This window comes from Schistocerca piceifrons, chromosome 3, assembly GCF_021461385.2.
Source record: "Schistocerca piceifrons isolate TAMUIC-IGC-003096 chromosome 3, iqSchPice1.1, whole genome shotgun sequence".
Taxonomy (NCBI): domain Eukaryota; kingdom Metazoa; phylum Arthropoda; class Insecta; order Orthoptera; family Acrididae; genus Schistocerca; species Schistocerca piceifrons.
The window spans coordinates 883,577,600-883,597,923 of NC_060140.1; the positions used below are offsets into that span (position 1 = coordinate 883,577,600).

At 38.8% G+C, this 20,324-nt stretch overlaps 1 protein-coding gene across 1 annotated transcript; it reads right to left on the reverse strand.

Moving 5' to 3' along the window:
• Positions 1–8,997: 8,997 nt before the first annotated feature.
• Positions 8,998–10,153, reverse strand: LOC124789726 (rhythmically expressed gene 2 protein-like). The gene has a single exon (XM_047257176.1). It carries the CDS (start codon positions 10,072–10,074, stop codon positions 9,319–9,321), a length of 756 nt encoding a protein of 251 aa, XP_047113132.1. The 5' UTR covers positions 10,075–10,153; the 3' UTR covers positions 8,998–9,318.
• Between the last annotated feature and the right edge of the window lie 10,171 nt (positions 10,154–20,324).

Below are 20,324 nucleotides of genomic sequence, written 5' to 3' on the forward strand. Positions count from 1 at the left end.
TTTTTTTTTTTTTTTTAATTATTATTTTGCTCTTTTGTCTATTTTCTGCATTGTCGCTTTCCTGCCCCTTCTGGTTCTGGTTACTTTTCTGTAATGATATCCATTTCATTGGCTGGTAATTATAGGAGTGCTGAAGGCGCTTGCAACTTATGATTTGGTGCTTTTTTAATAGTATTTTCACTGATTACTTTTAGGATTTCTTCAAACAACTTTTTCTTTCCCGTTCCTACATAGTCCATGCTTTGTAAAATTGTTCTTCACTGGAGATGTTACATGTATAAATGCCGCATTTGGCACACTACTACATACTTTCTTGAATTCTCTGCTGGTTGTAATTGTATCTGTGTTGATACATGCCTTTTCCATTAGATGATATCTTTGTGGAATGCCTACGACAAGAAAGTTCACTTATTGGTCTCCCTGTAGCATACTTTGTCGCACTCTTCTGGCTTCTACACTATCATTATGGTAAACATCTTTTGATCCTCCACTATGTGCACTTGCATCCAAGGCTGAGTGAACTTGTACAGCCTTTCAGCGGTAACAGACTGATCTGTAGCGTAGTTAATGTTACTGTTCATGCCAAGTTTAACCCACTTTCTTACACAATGAACTTTTTATAATAAAAACTAAAACTGTGAGGTAAATTTAGAGAAAACTATATTAGACAATGAACAAGTCCCCATTGGGGTATTTTGATGTATATTATGTACGTATATCAGACAGAAATTATGAAGAATGCAAGACGGAGAGGGGAGGGGGGGGGGGGGGGGGGGGAAGGGGGTGTGTCCACAATATTTAACTTCTATCAGTTTTAGTTATCATCTTTCCCTTTTGTAGGACAGTGCAAGGTGGAACAGTACTAATGAAAAATGCAACATACAATAATATTATATTGTTTATGGAATATTCCATCAGTTCTTGGAGGAATACAAACATATTAAAAACTTGAAAGAATGGTATTAATGTTCCACAATAATATTTATTTGGTAATTGTTATGAACTGGCTTTTGGCTTCCTAGGCCATCGTCATGTAACTTAATACTAGTATTAACCAGCTTTTGGCTTCATGGGCCATCAGATAACTATACTAGTATTAAGTTATCTGATGATGGTCTAGGAAGCCAAAAGTCAGTTCATAATGAACTATTAAATAAATATTATTGTGGAACATTGATACTGTGTCTTCAAGTTTTTAATATTAATACACTGTATTCAGTTTTTTCATGTCTGTATTCCGCCAAGGAACAACTAAATGTTCCACAAATAATATTATATAACTGCACATTGCATTTTAATACTAGTATTACATTACCTGATAATGTCCTAAGAAATCCAAAAGCCTGTTCATAATGAACTCTTAAAAAAATATTATTGTGAAACATTAATACTACGTATGCAAGTTTTAATAATAATATGTAAATAAGGATAGATTTTTACTTACCAAATAGAAGAGGCACTGAGCACTGGGCAGGCTCATACATAAAGCTGAAAAGTCCTTATTTTTTGGAGAGAGTCTTCATTCAGTGGTATGGTAAAGAGCTCTAGGAAAGGTTGCAATGCACTTCTGCTTATTTTCCTTTTTCAGACTAAGTTCAACTACTTTGGAACCATGTCTTTGCGAATTTACTGTTACAAGAATCGGGCAGAGTCACATGGCATATCAGGGTTTCATGTCAGACACTCAAGAAGTTATACACTCACTGCAGTGAATTAGTCAGTACAAAATTTTCACCAATGAGCTGAAGCATTATCACAATGAAAGAACCAATTATTGAAATACTGGTTTTAAATGTTAAGAAACACTATGTACACATTGTTTCAGTTTGACTGAAAAAAAGTTTTGTACATAAAACATTTCATCAGTTTTCTCTATAGTGAAAAAAAGAACGACAAAAGCGATATGCACCTTCAAATAACCAAATCTGGTTATGTATGGTAACTTTTATTACTCATGATAACTATGAATTCATGAATAATCATATATAATATTGTTCATTTAGTGATATACACTCCTGGAAATGGAAAAAAGAACACATTGACACCGGTATGTCAGACCCACCATACTTGCTCCAGACACTGTGAGAGGGCTGTACAAGCAATGATCACACGCACGGCACAGCGGACACACCAGGAACCGCGGTGTTGGCCGTCGAATGGCGCTAGCTGCGCAGCATTTGTGCACCGCCGCCGTCAGTGTCAGCCAGTTTGCCGTGGCATACGGAGCTCCATCGCAGTCTTTAACACTGGTAGCATGCCGCGACAGCGTGGATGTGAACCGTATGTGCAGTTGACGGACTTTGAGCGAGGGCGTATAGTGGGCATGCGGGAGGCCGGGTGGACGTACCGCCGAATTGCTCAACACGTGGGGCGTGAGGTCTCCACAGTACATCGATGTTGTCGCCAGTGGTCGGCGGAAGGTGCACGTGCCCGTCGACCTGGGACCGGACCGCAGCGACGCACGGATGCACGCCAAGACCGTAGGATCCTACGCAGTGCCGTAGGGGACCGCACCGCCACTTCCCAGCAAATTAGGGACACTGTTGCTCCTGAGGTATCGGCGAGGACCATTCGCAACCACCTCCATGAAGCTGGGCTACGGTCCCGCACACCGTTAGGCTGTCTTCCGCTCACGCCCCAACATCGTGCAGCCCGCCTCCAGTGGTGTCGCGACAGGCGTGAATGGAGAGACAAATGGAGACGTGTCGTCTTCAGTGATGAGAGTCGCTTCTGCCTTGGTGCCAATGATGGTCGTATGCGTGTTTGGCGCCGTGCAGGTGAGCGCCACAATCAGGACTGCATACGACCGAGGCACACAGGGCCAACACCCGGCATCATGGTGTGGGGAGTGATCTCCTACACTGGCCGTACACCACTGGTGATCGTCGAGGGGACACTGAATAGTGCACGGTACATCCAAACCGTCATCGAACACATCGTTCTACCATTCCTAGACCGGCAAGGCAACTTGCTGTTCCAACAGGACAATGCACGTCCGCATGTATCCCGTGCCACCCAACGTGCTCTAGAAGGTGTAAGTCAACTACCCTGGCCAGCAAGATCTCCGGATCTGTCCCCCATTGAGCATGTTAGGGACTGGATGAAGCGTCGTCTCAAGCGGTCTGCACGTCCAGCACGAACGCTGGTCCAACTGAGGCGCCAGGTGGAAATGGCATGGCAAGCCGTTCCACAGGACTACATCCAGCATCTCTACGATCGTCTCCATGGGAGAATAGCAGCCTTCATTGCTGCGAAAGGTGGATATACACTGTACTAGTGCCGACATTGTGCATGCTCTGTTGCCTGTGTCTATGTGCCTGTGGTTCTGTCAGTGTGATCATGTGATGTATCTGACCCCAGGAATGTGTCAATAAAGTTTCCCCTTCCTGGGACAATGAATTCACGGTGTTCTTATTTCAATTTCCAGGAGTGTACATCATTTCTGAAAATTTTTGGCATTTCTTCATGCCATGAGACTTGCCACTGGCTCCTCTGTTTTAGAATTAGTTGCCCACAAATGACAAAACTTCTGAGTGCACTCACCTGTTGTAGATCTTAAACTTGAAACACCTCCAACTACATTATGTGTTACGGCATTTTTTTTTTAGATAAAAATCTCAAAAAATTGACTTTCTTTTTCTATATTCACTCGCTAAAGTATTACAGCATCATATTCCGGAGTACCTACTCTTTCTGGAAAAACGTGTACATTGCACAGAATTGCTTAATAGTGATAATACAGGGTGTCCACTTTAGAGATTCTTGTACACACTTCTTTAAACAGTTGGACTTAATGGCAACAACCTCGCAGTGCATTTACTTCCTTTCAATTTCCTGTCAACTGTCAATCACATTTTGAAAGCAACAGTAGCATTTTAGATACAACAAGAAAAGAAGAAATGTTTCATAATATCCATCACTCAGCCTTACTGTGGCACAGAACAGAGAGACGTATTCAACCATAAAAATGTCTGCCCACATACCCAGTGATATGACGGATCTATTATATAGTATAATGAACTTCAAAGAGATGCTAAAATCATATTTCCTTGAGTACTCCTACCCCATAGAAAAATTTGTGAATGTGTAGAACCATAATGTATGTGTAAATGTGTAGTATGTTTCCATTTTATCAGTTGGAAACTGTAAACTGCACATATTTTTTGCTCCTGTAGCAAACACAGAGAGAAGATTAGATGACAGAGCATGCAAGTGTCCCCCCCCCCCCCCCCCCCCCGCGCACACACACACACACACACACACACACACACACACACATATACACAGGGATTTACACCATTGTTGTTCCCACATTCAATATTAGAATGAGACGGGAAGAAACCTCAATATGTGGAAAAATGCTGAAAGTTGTTTGCCAAGTGTGGGCGTAGGTACAGATAGTAAGAGATCAGATTTATGATCTGGAGAACATGCAAACAGCTAACTACTGGGTTTTGGTCTGATCAGTCACTAGCAGGATACCTGTCACATGTCAGCTGTATCAGACTTGTTCAGACACGTAGGACTCCTAGTCAACTTTGATTTCTGTATCTTTCTGACAGACCTCAGTAAAACTTAAAAGATTTAAAATTTTCCTGGTTTTTTATTACAACCTTCCAAAAGCCAGACACACTAGCTCAGGTGCGTCATACAGTAAGGTTATACTTAAATAACTCTATAATTAAATACATAGTAACAAAAGTTGAAGAGTTGTGTTGAGTGGGGTGGATGATCAAGGTGTAAGATGTATCTGATTCACCCACACAGCACATCCTAATCTAGTCCTGTCTCAGGCTTATCATAGCCCATCAGAAGTCTGAGAATGCAGCTATGTGATATACCAACTCTTCTGCAATTTCTGCACAGCGTTTTTTGTGGGGGTGATCACCAACCAGCCATCCGCCAGAATGAATGACCCTTGCGAAACTGTGGCCATGAACATAGTTGACCATGTAGTGACAGAGCACACTGCTGAGTACATGTTCAGTTTCAGTGGCTGTTTCACACCTTGTGGCATCTGGATCCTTCACCCCAGCACCAGCTTTTCTGAGCTACATTGATGGGAGTTATCCTTGCAACACATCCTTCACCCCTGTAATCTTCCTGGTCTCAATCGCTGCTAATCCACTGCAGCCACAATCTCTACCCACCAGTCTACCCTTCCTTTGTCCTGCCACCTCCTCCCAACCCATGTCATTGTCATTGTGTACCACAAGAACTCACAAGCTACAGTACCCATATTCTTCGCATTTCTACCCCATTCACCTGTGTGCTCTCCCTACCACATTTCTACCCTGTATACCTGCTGCCTCCCTCCGAGCCACCAGATACCCTTCCCCAGCCATTCCTCACCCCAGAGCACCTGCTGAACAGCAGTCTCGGTATTGTAGGCTCAACCGGCAGGATAAAGCCGCACTGGTGAGCGTTTTCATGTTAAGGAAATGTACAGGTTAAGTATTGTAAATTTTCAAGTGTTTAAACTAAAATTTGAGGAAACATTTCCAAAAAGTATTAAATTCTATTGGAGTCATGAAAAATTATGATACCCTTCCAAACCCTGAAATACCTTAGCTTTCTAAAAAGGATCAAGTGTTGCTAGCTGTAAGGAAAGTCATGAATGACAATGTCAAGTGCCAATTGGACAATAAAGCAAAAGTGATTAGGACAGTTGAAAGAAAGGAAACAGGGAAGGGAACTCGCAGGGAAATAGATTCCAAATATGAGAGAGAGAGAGAGAACAAGGAGCGTTAATTTGTAAACCAAGAATATTAGCCAACTTCCTACCAGTTGCTTCTCCAACACTGCAATAAAACTACAAAAAAACTTTGGGAGTCATACTTATTGCATGCCACAAGCTAATTAACAAACACTTGTGTTGTTACTTGCTACTGGGCAGGTAGTCAGAAACCTAGTACACAAGTTAAAAAATAAGAAATGCTTGGTATAGATGAAGTGCTCAAAGAATGCACAGATAGCAAAAATGGCTCAAAACAGTTCAGGTACCTTTCTTGAGTACACCAGGCAAGTCAGAGTTTTGCCAGTAGGTATACAGTAAGGGTGATACTGAAAATATACAAAACTGATCTCTCACTGTTACTGTCATTTTCTAAGATAATAGAAATGATCATGAAAGATAGCTTTATCAAATACCTCGATACATATAACTCGCTAAAGACATCACAATTTGGATAGAGACAAGGCACTAGTAAAGCAGCAGCAGCAGCAGCAGTAGTAGTAGAATTCAATTCGATTCATCATAATCAGAGGTTCCAGGGCACATGGGTACTGTGGGGAATGAAAGGACAGATGTAGCACCAGGGATAAGTGTCGTGATCCTCAGTTACTTCAGTTTGGTGTACCCCTGCATGTTATCACCTCGCTGTTGAGGTACAAGAGTCAGGTGTCATTAAGGATTTAATAATCAAGTACTACACCAGTTACATTTTTTCTCATCCATAGCATGGTGCACTCTAGGAATTTATTCCAGTTATTAAGTGCAACTATTTACATTGGTATTTTATGTGACGTCAGCATGTGTGTTCTTCTCTCTTTCTCTTTCTCTGCGGTCATGTTTCCTCAATTGCACAACTACCAGCATAGAAGTCCTGCAGGGAAGTACATTCAACCCAGGTCTATTTTTTCCATCTTCACAGAAAGTGTTATGCATGGAGAAAAAAAGACTGTTGACAACAACACTCATGACATGGTAAAAGATGTTTGTGTGTGCATGTTTGGAGCTTATGGGTGCTCAACGCCAAGGTTATTAGTGCCCTTACACATGTTAAAAGATATTAATGTGGGTAAAATGACTAAAATTGAAATGACACAGTGAGGAGGAAAGCTATAAAATGTCACTCATTCATCACTCCCACCTCACTTGTGCTGGCCCGCACGCTCTCTCCATCTCACAGGCCTTTAGACAACAGAGAAGGGTGAAAGGTGCTGTACTTGGGATTAAAATGTAGGTAAAATCGCAGAAGCACTAAAAGAAAGACACATGGGAATGTGACTGGCTGATCACTTACAAAAAATATGGGGAGCCAGTCATTCTGTTAACACATTAAGGAAATCTTCCTAAATTTTTTTTGGAAACACCTTCGACACATCATGGAAGCTTTAAACTCTAATCACATTTGTTTCAGTATCACTTAAAATAGAGGACAGATCTGCCGACAAATCTGCCGCTGCCCTCTGGTCTGAAAATAAAACACAGCCTAGCAAAATGTAGCGCACAGTGAGCTGTACACCACTAACACCACACATTGGAGGATCCTTTCACTGGAGCAAGAAGCCATGCATCAGAGGACTGTGGCCTATATGAGGACGAGGAAGGAGGATCTCGTCCTGTCCTCGTGACTGAAATGAGGTACACCACAGCTGCTTAGTGGGTTTTACAAGGTTTTGGTACTCACCTTTCCATTGATACCTGACTCTGTACCACAACACTGAGGTGATAACATGCAAGGGGATGGCAAACAGAAATAACTGATGATCACGACTCATCTCCTTGACAGCTACGTGTCCTTTCATTCCCCACAATACCCATGTGCCCTGGTGCCTAGCAGAAAGACACCTCCTTAATCAGCCTCTGCAGTTGGAGGAGGGCATCATGAATAGTCTGGACTCCTATATCTGCTGGGTACAAGGATGGTGTGATGAATGGCAGCTAACCCTAAATGTGGAAAAATGTGAGTTAATGCGGATGAGTAGGTAGATCAAACCTGTAATGTTCAGAAACAGTATTGCTAGTGTCCTGCTTGACACAGTCAAGTTTTTTAAATATCTGGGTGTAACATTGCAAAGCAATATGATAATGGAATGACCAAGTGAGAACTGCGATAGGGAACGCGAATGGTCAGCTCCAGTTTATTGGGAGAATTTTAGGAAAGAGTGGTTCACCTGTAAAGGAGACTGCATATAGGGCACTGTTGTGACCTATTTTTGAATACTGTTTGGCATTTGGGATCCGTACCTGCTCAGATTGAAGGAAGACATCGAAACAATTATGAGTTGGGCTGGTAGATTTGCTACTGGCAGGTTCAAACAACACCTAAGTATTACAGACATGCTTCAGGAACTCAAATGGGAATCCTCGGAGGGATTTTCGAGAAACACTTCAAGACAATAAAGAAACATCAGATTGTAACTTCAGATAAACCTACTCAAATATTCATCCTCAAAAAGAATTATTGTACAGTAAAAGATAAATAGGGCCTAAGTGAAATGTAATGAGATTAGCAATTTATGCTAATGTTCAAAGTTAATGTGTTTTGGTTAAATGGTAGGTTATAAATTAGTGCACTGTGTCGTATATTTTTATTGCCCTGGTTTTTCTACCCAGTTATTAATTTTTACTGTGCTATACAATATGTTATGTATACTTGTCACTTACGTATATATCTAAATGTATTTAGTTGTTATGCGTCTATCTGACAAAACCTATATGACAACCATTATTTTGCATTAAAGTCTGCCAGCTTTTCCAACTGAGAATGAAACTTTGACCTTCAAACCTAACTTCCATGTCGGCCTATGACACAGATCAGTTTGTCACTCAGATATAAAGAGATGGGTGGACCGTGCAGGAGGAAGCACTTGTCCAGTACCATGTTGTAGCCCTAAAATGCATACAAATTATGACAACTGAGACACGTAACATATCATGAGGAGACCTCGAACCTATTACTCTGCCAAAATTAAGCCTGTTAATTATTTAATTTATATCTATTTTTTAAAAATAAAAGTGAAATGAAAGCAAAAAGTAGATCTAAGAAGAGTTTTGGGCATCAGTCTCGTTACATTGTTCTACCGCAGCAATCATTACACAACATTAAAAAAAAATATACCAGCTAAATTAAACTATACCAAATTAAAAATAAGTTGGCCATTCTGAATGCAGCAGCTGTTAACATCAATACGAAAAACAGATCCCCAGGATAAAAGGCCAGTGTGCCTAGATTTTAATTTCAATTTCTTACATAGTAGCAAATTTTTACCTCCAAGAATTATTTTAATTTTATTCCTGTATTACACTGGAATGAACAGCATTTATATTAAACACAAAATGTATAGTTTGGTGGGTAGCACCACATGTAATTCAGACAGACCTAACTTTTTCTATTTAATGCAGGCTTAGAGTTGATCTGTCTTTGTGCGTCTACCCTTACAAACTCAGATGCCAATATCAAACATTAATTGTGTTTTGACAATTTAAAATACGGTTTAGTGTCACAACACTTATCACTAAATACACCTCTTTATTATCTGGTTCTGGTATAACACAAAGTTTTACTACGTCCATGGGCAGACTTTCTTTTCTCACAGATGAGGAAGTCTTGCCTTAAGTTCTGACAAATCATTAAATACGTAATTCGTCAACACTCCATCTCTTTGCAACCGCTTAATCAACAATTCGTCTTTATTTTTCTTTAACAATGCACACTTCCACTGAGCTTTCATTGCCCCTTTGTAGTCAGTTTCAATCTTGTCTCCGATATGCAGTGCGCAGGTTGGGCTAACATGACTATCAATTTTCACGGCTAAGTCAAGAGCTTTCTCAAAAATTTTTGTAGAAGGTTTTTCAATACCAGCTTCATAAGATGTTAAGACAAAATCAAAATATTTATTTAAATCCAAAGAGTTCAGCACACAGTGGAGCCTTTCGTCATAGTTTGATATAATACCGAGAATTGTATTTGTTTGCTGAAGGTATGACAACAGATCTTGGGCGCCATCTGCGACATTATACTGTTCTCCGTTTTTGTATGCGGTTATGAGATACTCGGCAACTGAGTCATATTTGGTTCTGCTATACTGACTATTTGTTGCCTTGTCAAGGACTTCTACAACTAGCTGGTTCCACCATTTTTTCCAGCCTATACCCGTTTGCTGGCCGAAGTTTGGATGGAGACTGCTCTGCTTCTCATATTCCGATAGAAATACAGATGCAATATCGGAAGGCTGCGCCTTGATACCAAAACGAGATGCTGCTTCCGAATAAAATGTTGGTGGTGGGGCTCGAAAATTAAGGAGCGTACCAATAACGTCGAATGTCACTAAGCGGAACCGATGCATTGCACGCCCAACATAAATATACTTCTATGAAGAACAGCTGATCGCAGAATTGTTTTTTCAACATAGAGGTGGCTTTTTTTGTTCTGTGGGCTCAGTGACCTTGGTCAAAGATCTCCACACTAAGTTAACATCAGTCTGCTTGGCGCCACTGTCTCTGGAAGAATGCGTTGTTGGATTGATGGAAAATCAAATATTTGTCATTGCTTACAAAGAAGAGTTGTGTTATATCATCAATTAACATAGCCATACACAAATGTTGTATGACGGCCAATTCACACACTGGACGTCACGTCACATCACTTTACGCCACGTCACTCCATGTCACGTCACATCAGGGTGTATTGAGATCTGTGCATGCAGAGAGCGGGGAAACAAAGTCAACATTGCGAATTGTGTTGCTGCGAACAATGATCAGGTTCATTCGCCTTCGGTACATCGTATTATATGTTCAGATCTATGAGAGAGTAATACATCAGTCGTCTAAATCAGAGAAATCTTACTTCACGTTTTTAGGTTGTGTCCACTGCTCCATAGCAATTGTGGCTGTGACGAAGGGAGATGAGAACAGCTGACGCAGCTTTGTAAAGACATCAAGTACAATTTTTCTCAAAACGATGATAGTCTAACGACTTGATCATCGAAAATGGTTGCAGTAATTGCTATTTATTGCGATTTGGACTACATTACAAGTAAAAATTTAACACACAAAAAATAAGCTTCAAACTCAAACCGAAATCATTGTATTTTTTTTACACAGCTGCTTTTATCCCATATTATTTTTTAAATGTGTACAATGCGCGTATGTGGGTATGTTTCACTGCAGTTCAATGTAAATCACTATGTGTAAAAAAGAATTACTGGCAGCAAACACTAACGCAAAAGAATGACGTAAAAATTGTCAGTATGTTACCATATTTTTAGGTATCAACAGGCATTATGTGTTTAAACTAATTCGTCCGACATTCAGTGGGAGAACGCATTATGATCCACTGAACAAGCCAACAATTACCAATCTTCTGTGAATAGCTCGACTGAATGCTGGCCAATAACGTCGAAAACCACCAATATCTTGACAGGTAACCCTCCCTTTCATTTTAAGGCATTTTCCAACTCGTGCCTTGAAACTGACGTGGATATACTTGTCGAACTATTGGAGTTTTTGACGAATTTATGTGGCCGCATTGTCGCAAGTAGTTAGGGCATGCTGGGCAACGTGTTGAACATTATAGTCTGAATATTTCATAGGCTAGATATTCCTAATAAAAAAAGCTAGGGAATACTCATTTGCTATGTATGCAACTGATATGTTGACAAAAACATTTTTAAACATGAGTCTTTAAAACCAAGAAAGATTATAACTTTACTGTTTTTCAAAGTCTTCATCTGAATACTATCCGCTATCTGAGTCAATGTTGAAACTATTTGATTGTAAATTGAGAGTGATAGGTTCAAGGCTTTTATCTATCTTCACTTCCCTGTAAAGTCATACTCCTGAAACTGCCACACACAGTTGCCTATGCTGAAGGGGGTTGCAATAGACAGTTTCATGCACAAGCGACTCAGTGTCTGTTATCTTGAATGTTTTATTTGTTTTCCTACATAATTTGTAACCTGTGCACAAATTAATTCCATTAGATTATACTGACAGTGATATGTGTATAATCGCAAAACTGTGTGACCACACTCATATGCAAGAAAGTCAGATTTGTACATCTTGTCATGTGACTTTTATGAATTAAAGAGCTGCAGGAGTTCAGCACGAGTCTGGCTTATATTGTCTGGAATATTTATATTTTTCAGCCAGAATACAATATCGCCTTTCTTGGTGCTTGTACTTTGTCTTTTCTCTGTAACAGCTGAATTACAACTTGCATGATAATTACAATGACCGACTTCGAAGCAAGGTATGGCAAGAATTGCTCAGTGAACCACTTCTTGAAAGTGACAGCGTTCATTTCCGAATGGTAGTCATTACTGTTTCTCTTACACCTAAATACAAGGTTACTCTCAGGAACCAAATCAGAAGAGCCAAAATGCAGAATAAGTATACGCAAGCTTTTTCCTATGGGAACTTTAAAGCTGCTAACACCATCGCTCATTTTCCAACAGGTATTCATGGAATTATCACATTCACTCATGTTTCATCATGGTTATACACTGTAGAGCTACTTCCTTCTCTTGAATCATGTATCTTTATAAAGGACGTGGTTCGTGCTGCTTCTACGTCACTTCTTTCAATCAAAAACTCCCTTCTTAATGTATTTGAAACCAATATCTATTATAATTCTTTGCATTGACGAAGCCCAACATCTCAAACATGCAGCGCTTTAAAATATCGTTGTCAAAACCATCTATTTGTGTTACAGGTTACTTACGATTTCATTGTTTCCAGGAGACACGAAAACAAATTTTCCTGAGGTTTCTACAGCTCTGATACTTTTGTCTACTGTTATTCTCTGTAGAGAACTCTTGCCGACATGTGCTTGTGCAGCTTGTTCTTGAGTCTTCAAAATGTCAAAGATAGAAGTCTCGCTTTCAGATTAACACTTGAAAAAGTTATAAATGTCGGACATGAACCTCCTCAACTACTTGTGAAGCATCTATATGTACACAATTACTCTGTAGTTCACAATTAAGTGACTGGCAGATGGTTCATCGAACCACCATCAAGCTATTTCTCTACTATTCCACTCTCAAACAGTGTGTAGGAAAAATGGACACTTTAATTTTTCTGTGTGAGCTCTAATTTCTCTTATTTTAGTATGGTGATCATTCCTCTGTATGTAGGTGAGCGTCAACTAAGTATTTTCACAGTTTGGGGAGGAAGCTGTCGATTGAAATTTCATGAGAAGATCCTGCCACAACGAAAAACGCCTTTGTTTTGATGACTGCCACCTCAATTCACATATCATATCCATGACAGTCTCTCCCCTATTTTGCGATAATACAAAACGAGCTCTACTTCTTTGAACTTTTTTGGTCAATCCTATCTGCTGTGGATCTCACACTGGACAGCAATACTTCAGAAGAGGGCAGAAAAGCATGGCTTAAGTAGTCTCTTTAGTAGATGCATGTTGCATTTTCTAAGTGTTCTACCAATAAATCACAGTCTTTGGTTTGTTATACTAATGTTTGAAGAATTTTGGTATTTAGTTATTTTCACATTATAACTCGCATGTTGTGAGAAAAAGTTGTTCTAAGGCATCGATCCATTGAAGAAAGTTCATGAAAACCTGTCACTCTTATTATAATCTGTTAGAATTAAATATCAATAACATTTCAGCAAATGAAGCTTTCAGCGTATTGCAATGTAAGATACAAGATGAGTGGAGGCGGATCATTAGCATAGCATTGTTAGTTAAAGCACCATACTCCAAAATGGAGATGTGGATTGATAGCTAGTTTGCATCCTGCTGCATTCTAAATTTTTTTCCCAGCTTCGCCTTTTCTGAAACGTTGTGGTAGTTTCCTATGAAATTAACAGCATTAATTTCTCTTCTATTTGGCATGTGCCAACAATGATGTCTGTTGTGACATGGGATATCTTGCATCTGCTGCATGTCAGGGTTAACTGTCTCGTCCCGTGTGCCAAGGGCCTTAGTATCAAATGATGGAAGTGAGTTTATGAGTTAAGACTAATTCACATTGGCTGTCATGGTACCATCCCGTTATGGCACCATCACGTCAAGATGTATCCCAAAGAGTTATAGAATAAAAAATTATTTTGTATTGGTCGTTGGTCAGTGTATATGCTTGTCACGGCACTCCAAGTCAATTAAGTCACATGATACCAACTTGTATAACTGCCCTCAACTGTTTTTTTTTTCGCGGGAATTACCATCTTTGCAAGATGATTTTCAACTGTCCTTGTGCCTGAGATGCATACACACAATATGGCAGCTTATACATGTGAATGCTGGAGTACATATTTCTTTGAAAATGACATTTATTGGTCTGAAATGGTTTGCAACTTGTACATTAGAGGAGAAAGAGAGAAGTGCAAAACAATGCAAGAAAGAGAAGCATGTGGGTCTGAAAAATGTCATGATGTGGTGCAGAAAGGGAATTTCACACATTGTGCAAGGGGCTTGAGGAAGATAAATCTGCATTTTATAAATATTTTAACAAGTTGAAGCACCAGATTTTTACATTTGTTATGTCAAACTGCAGCCAGAATTACTAAAAGGAACACCGTGCTATGAGCTGTCATCATATCCTGTGACAAATTGTTTTCTTTAATGTTAAGGTTGATTACAAGTGCAGTGCAAATTTTTGTGTAATAGTCATATCTCTCTTAATACCTGTTCCTTTAAGATTTATAAGTTTTCTTTACATCCTGTATTTGGCTTTTAATAGTCCAAGTATGTTATGTGTGATTGCTTTAGATAGTGAAACCACATGAACATGGACCACAGATTCTTGCAAATCTGTTTCACACACAGTCAAGGGAGCTACTTAACAATAACTGGGCCTGACACAAAGACATATTTAAACAAACAATTATAATACATTACTTGATATATGAGTGATTTTACTTATGGGGGCAAGGGCAGCCAGGAGAACACGCCATCTAGCTCTGCCCTTGGCCATTTCCCTTAATTCCGCCCAGATCTTGCCAACTCTCCTTGCTACCTCTTCTCACATCCTCTTTCATGTATGTACCTCTAGGACTGCCTCTCTTCCTTGTTCCTTGGGGATTCCATTCAAATTAATCCACTTCCACACCAGCATAATTTTTATCAGACTTTCTAAGAACAGGATCACCAGCACTAGAATTTGAAGTAAAAATCACAGTTAAATATCCTTTCCACATAATTTCTACATGATCTTTTAAAAAGCCACTGAACATTTCTGATGGAGAGACTTTTTCAGTTTTGTTACTTTTTATTTTACCATTATAAATATATCTTCTTCCATATAAATTTTGTCAGGACATGAAGTTAAATTTAGTAAAACTGACGAAGAAATAAAAGAATGCTCTATTCTTGATAAAACATTATTTCCTTTTGTTACAACTATAAAATCAAATAGTTTTGGAGTATAATAATCAGTTAAGTTCTTATTAGATTTTCCATTATAAGTAGGGCAATCTGATCTATCAGTCTGAACGATTTTAAATTTCATATATAACTGAACATGTTTTGGATAAACCCAATAACCTCCAATATTTATATTAATTTATGTGTTTCTACAAGGAATATTTAAATTATCTTTACTTTTTTCATTAACAGGAAAGGAATAATATTAACAGTTTTCAACTTTGTTCATGTTGATAAAAGTTTTATAAAAATTTAATAAAAACATTAAAAAATTTATAATCCCCAACCATTATCATTGAGGCCCATACCTATTTTTCATTTTCTGTACATTATTCCTCTAACTGCTGTTGCTGCTAATTTTCAACATTGAAGCATCTTCAGCATATATTCTTTCTTATGTCGTTAATTGAAGTTCTTTATCTGCTTCATATCTTCTTTCTAAATATATATTACCTCTGTATGCAGTATTATCTTTTTTACAAGCTTCATCTGATGAATTTATTCCTTTATCATCCCTAGCTAATCTTTCTTCTCATTTTGTTCCTGAACCACAATAATTATAACTAAGAATATGTATTTCAAAAGGAAATTTATTAATTAAAATATTAACTAATCCTGTTTCAAATTTTTCCAAAATGTGAGAGGTTAATTATTCAAAAATTCGATTAAATAAGTTATTCCTTTTGGATTATTAATAATAAAACCGCTAAACTTATTTTGTAAAATTTTTGTCATTCCAACTTTTTCATTATAATTTTTATTTACAGCTAATTCTGCTCTGTGAATTACTGCTAATGTAACGATTCGGATGGTTTTTATGTTCTTCCATTAAGCCTTCACCAGTTTTTGCATCTTCACTTGAATTTAAATCTACTAGTAATTTTTTTTGGAAAAACATACAGCTCTAAAGAAGCCACAATCCTGGACGTGCCATGATTGTCGTACCAGACTAATATTGATCCTAAAAATATTTGGGTGGACACAGTGAATCTTTAAAGATGTGATAATCCAGATGACTGCCATACCCAACATACTGCAGATAGTACTTCAAACTGTTTAAAGCCCATTATCACCAAACATAATATCAAGTTTAATATGACTGCTATGATAACAGAGAATGCTTCAAACATCAAATCAGTTGGTTCTAATAAGATTACGAATATCCCAGTTATGTGGTTGCCCTCCGAGCGAATATGCAGAAAGAAAAACTGGTCAAATTTTATTTATAAATCATAATGGTGATAGGTTCCCCCTTCTGAGATATGTATAGTGTTATGTTGATTGCAAACAAAAACTGTAGGTAATTTCAGGAGGTAAAAAATTTATTTCACTTATGTTGTAGTTTTTATATCATGTTTTGTCTTCAATAAAATTATGATAAAATGAAAAGAATGGGTTCTATTTTAATCATTGCTCAACTTGATAAAAATATTCAGAATTCTGTTGTGATGTTTTCAGTTTTTATGAAATATAGGACTTTCCAGATATATATATATATATATATATATAATGGAAAATGACTAATTTTCTTTCTGTGTTATTTCAAAACAGATTAAAATAAGGTAAAAATACAGATCCAATGACCTTGACTCAGAACTGTGAGGCACTTCCTTTCATTTGTTTTAGTAAGTGAATGGTGAGCCATAAAAAATGCCAGGTAATTCCAGCAATGAATACTTGTGAGCTAAGTCCTGAAAAGAACGGTTTTGCTCATTTCTATTTTAGCCACGGCGTAGTAATGTTTCGAGGATCTGGCAGATTTACTTGTGGTACAGAATATCACTAACATTTAATGTTTCACGCTGACTTAGTTATTGTCATCCAGCACCAATTAATCCGCTTATGAAGGGCACTTTCAGACTGTGTGCTGTTCTCCAGGGGCAAATTTGTTTGTTTTTTTACCTTGTAATTCGGTGCAGATTCATGACATGTGGATCATGGCCCATCAGAAAACGTCATAAATTGATCCTCTGTTTGATGTTTGAGAAGAAGCCCTAGATTTCTCTTCACTTTTCGGCGCCATTCCACGGTTGTTGCCTGAGGATGGTCTGATTTCTTACCTCTCTATGGTCTGTGGCCCGAATATCTGTAAGGTGCTGAAGTTGATAACAGTCTTTCCTCTTCAACCAGTACATAATTGCTTTCTTCCGTATTTGTAGGTCAAGTGGGCGTATTCTAAGTGTCACTTGAAGTGTCTCCACAGAAACGGTGCCAAATCTCCAGACAATGTGGGGAGTACTCCTTGCTCTACTATCTTTATTATTTCTGCTGGCATTACTAGTGGCAGCCAATGCATTCAGACACTTGAAAAATAACCCACAATAGCAGTTAAAATCGCCTTGTCAGTAGTCATATTGATTCTGGTGCCAGCTTACAATTGTGTCTGGCCAAGCGTTGCATCACTGTTCAACTACTTGTATCCATTTCTTTTAGAGAGCTGAAATTGAGTCGCTGGTCTATAAATATAACTCAGTATCAGGACTCAGTTCTTTTTATGGACATGTTACTAAAACACACTAGTAACCCCCAGCACACAGCACATATTTGAATGCATAGTGCCTGTTCCTTCGAAAGAACAGACACCAGACAGATCTAGTAGCCGTGACACGCTATACAGGGTGTTACAAAAAGATACGGCCCAACTTTCAGGAAACATTCCTCACACACAAAGAAAGAAAATATGTTATGTGGACATGTGTCCGGAAACGCTTACTTTCCATGTTAGAGCTCATTTTATTACTTCTCTTCAAATCACATTAATCATGGAATGGAAACACACAGCAACAGAATGTACCAGCGTGACTTCAAGCACTTTGTTACAGGAAATGTTCAAAATGTCCTCCGTTAGCAAGGATACATGCATCCATGCTCTGTTGCATGGAGTCCCTGATGCGCTGATGCAGCCCTGGAGAATGGCATATTGTATCACAGCCATCCACAATACGAGCACGAAGAGTCTCTACATTTGGTACCGGGGTTGCGTAGACAAGAGCTTTCAAATGCCCCCATAAATGAAAGTCAAGAGGGTTGAGGTTAGGAGAGCGTGGAGGCCATGGAACTGGTCCACCTCTACCAATCCAGCAGTCACCGAATCTGTTGTTGAGTAGCGTACAAACACTTCGACTGAAATGTGCAGGAGCTCCATCATGCATAAACCACATGTTGTGTCGTACTTGTAAAGGCACATGTTCTAGCAGCACAGGTAGAGTATCCCGTATGAAATCATGGTGGTGAATCGAGGAAGTACAGTACATACTGACGAAACTAAAATGAGCTCTAACATGGAAATTAAGCGTTTCCAGACACATGTCCACATAACATCTTTTCTTTATTTGTGTGTGAGGAATGTTTCCTGAAAGTTTGGATGTACCTTTTTGTAACACCCTGTATGTATATTAAGGGGGGATCACTGCTATCAGCTGCAGAGGGACATTAAGCTGATTCCATTTAGTGTCCAACTGCAGCTGATAACAGTGTTCCGCCCGTATTATATATATACTATAGCACATAGTTTCTGGGGTAATTATGCCAGGAGTAGTGGTTGCTCCAAACTGTTTTGGAAGGGCAAAAGAACCTGTATGTGCTACCCACTTTGGTGCCTCTTTGTTGCTGCCTTTGTAATGACACAGAGGATGTAGTATTTGTCTGACGAATTTGGGAATGTTCCGTGCTGTGACACACTGTGGTCTGCAATGAATCAGATGTTGTTAAATTAATGGGATGATGGTTAGCACACTTTTGATATCAAATTGATATGCAAATTAATTAAATTGTCACAGCTGATTGATTTATGGCCTTAATATGTTGTCCTGCTACTTGGTTTTTCAAATAACCCCTCCCCCCAATTAATCTATTGTTCTGTTAATTGATTATGACCCCCAGGGATAATCTGTCCTTCTGAGAAACCCTCCCATCCCCTTTCAACACCTCCCCACTCTTCTGCGAAATCCTCAAGCCCTCCTCTCCCATCCCACACTCCCCCTCCCCACTGTGAGTTAACGAGCATTTCACTCTCATTTAAGGATATGGCCAAAAGAGTCAGCCTTCAGGAATTGTGAAACGAACCCTGTCGACCAGGACCAAGTGCTACAAAGAAAGCAGATTCACCACGAGATGGGGAAACTGATAGATGTCTCTTGTCTTTTGAGGCCTAAGTGCTGTAGTGTGCGAGTGAGTCAGACAAGAACCTACGTCATAGGAAAACCCAGTAAAAGCCATTTGTGTCGGACGAGATCTAGCATTGTTAAATATGGCGGACCTAAGATCAGCTATAAAGTGAAACATTTATGGAAACTACTTAATTCTGTAGTAATGCAGGGAATGAAGCCACAGTAATTTTAATCTAACGTCCTTCATAGATTTTCATGGTGATCCCCATAAAACTTGAATATTGATCATATCTATAATAGTTTAGGATTTACTGTTTAACTGAAATTAACAAGTTTTGTAACAGAGACCTGAATGCTAAAATCTAAACGCTTTGGTCGATTTTACCGATCGACATTTGATATAGAAGCACATCATTAAAATGACAAAAGTTGTAAATATCAACTCTGTAACTTTATTTGTTTAAAAGATATAGTAAATTTAAATTATCAGTATTTTCAGTTAAGCATCAGCTGATCATTTCCTCCACACAAAGCACATTGAACGATGACAGGATGAGACCTTATTAAATAATTAGGTAATCGAATATTGGTTTTTAAGTTTAGTGCATAATAGTTACTTTTGTTCTTTATTTATTTATCAGAAAGCACATGGGTGCAAGGCTACTGGCCATGTCATTCAAAGTTAAGAAGGAAATTGTATTGGTTTTATGTACAAGAATTTAACGTTTAGTAAATAATGGATATTAATGTTACTTTATTTAGAACATGAAAGTGGTCAAGCTTTGATTATTTAAATATGTTAAAATGTAAAATAATGTAGAATAAGCTATAGCCAATCATATGGACGGCCTCAGGAAAGGGAACTGCCCTAGTCTGTTGAGCGAACATGTTCGGCGCGCGGGAAAACGTGGCAGGAGACAGGCAGAGTGACAGTGCTGGTAGAGACGTAGAAGTGGACGGTCGGTGTTTAGGTAACTAGGAAGTGAAACGATTTAGAAAATTTCGCGTTGTGTGGTATCGCGGGACTTTCTCTCTGAGCGGTGAGCAGCCGCGCGCCTGGTGTGAACTCTTAACTTTTCACGTAGTGAACGAGGTGGAGTAT

Coding starts and splice junctions, on each gene's coding strand:
- LOC124789726 (XM_047257176.1), bottom strand. CDS start 10,074: ATGCATCGGTTCCGCTTAGTGACATTCGACGTTATTGGTACGCTCCTT.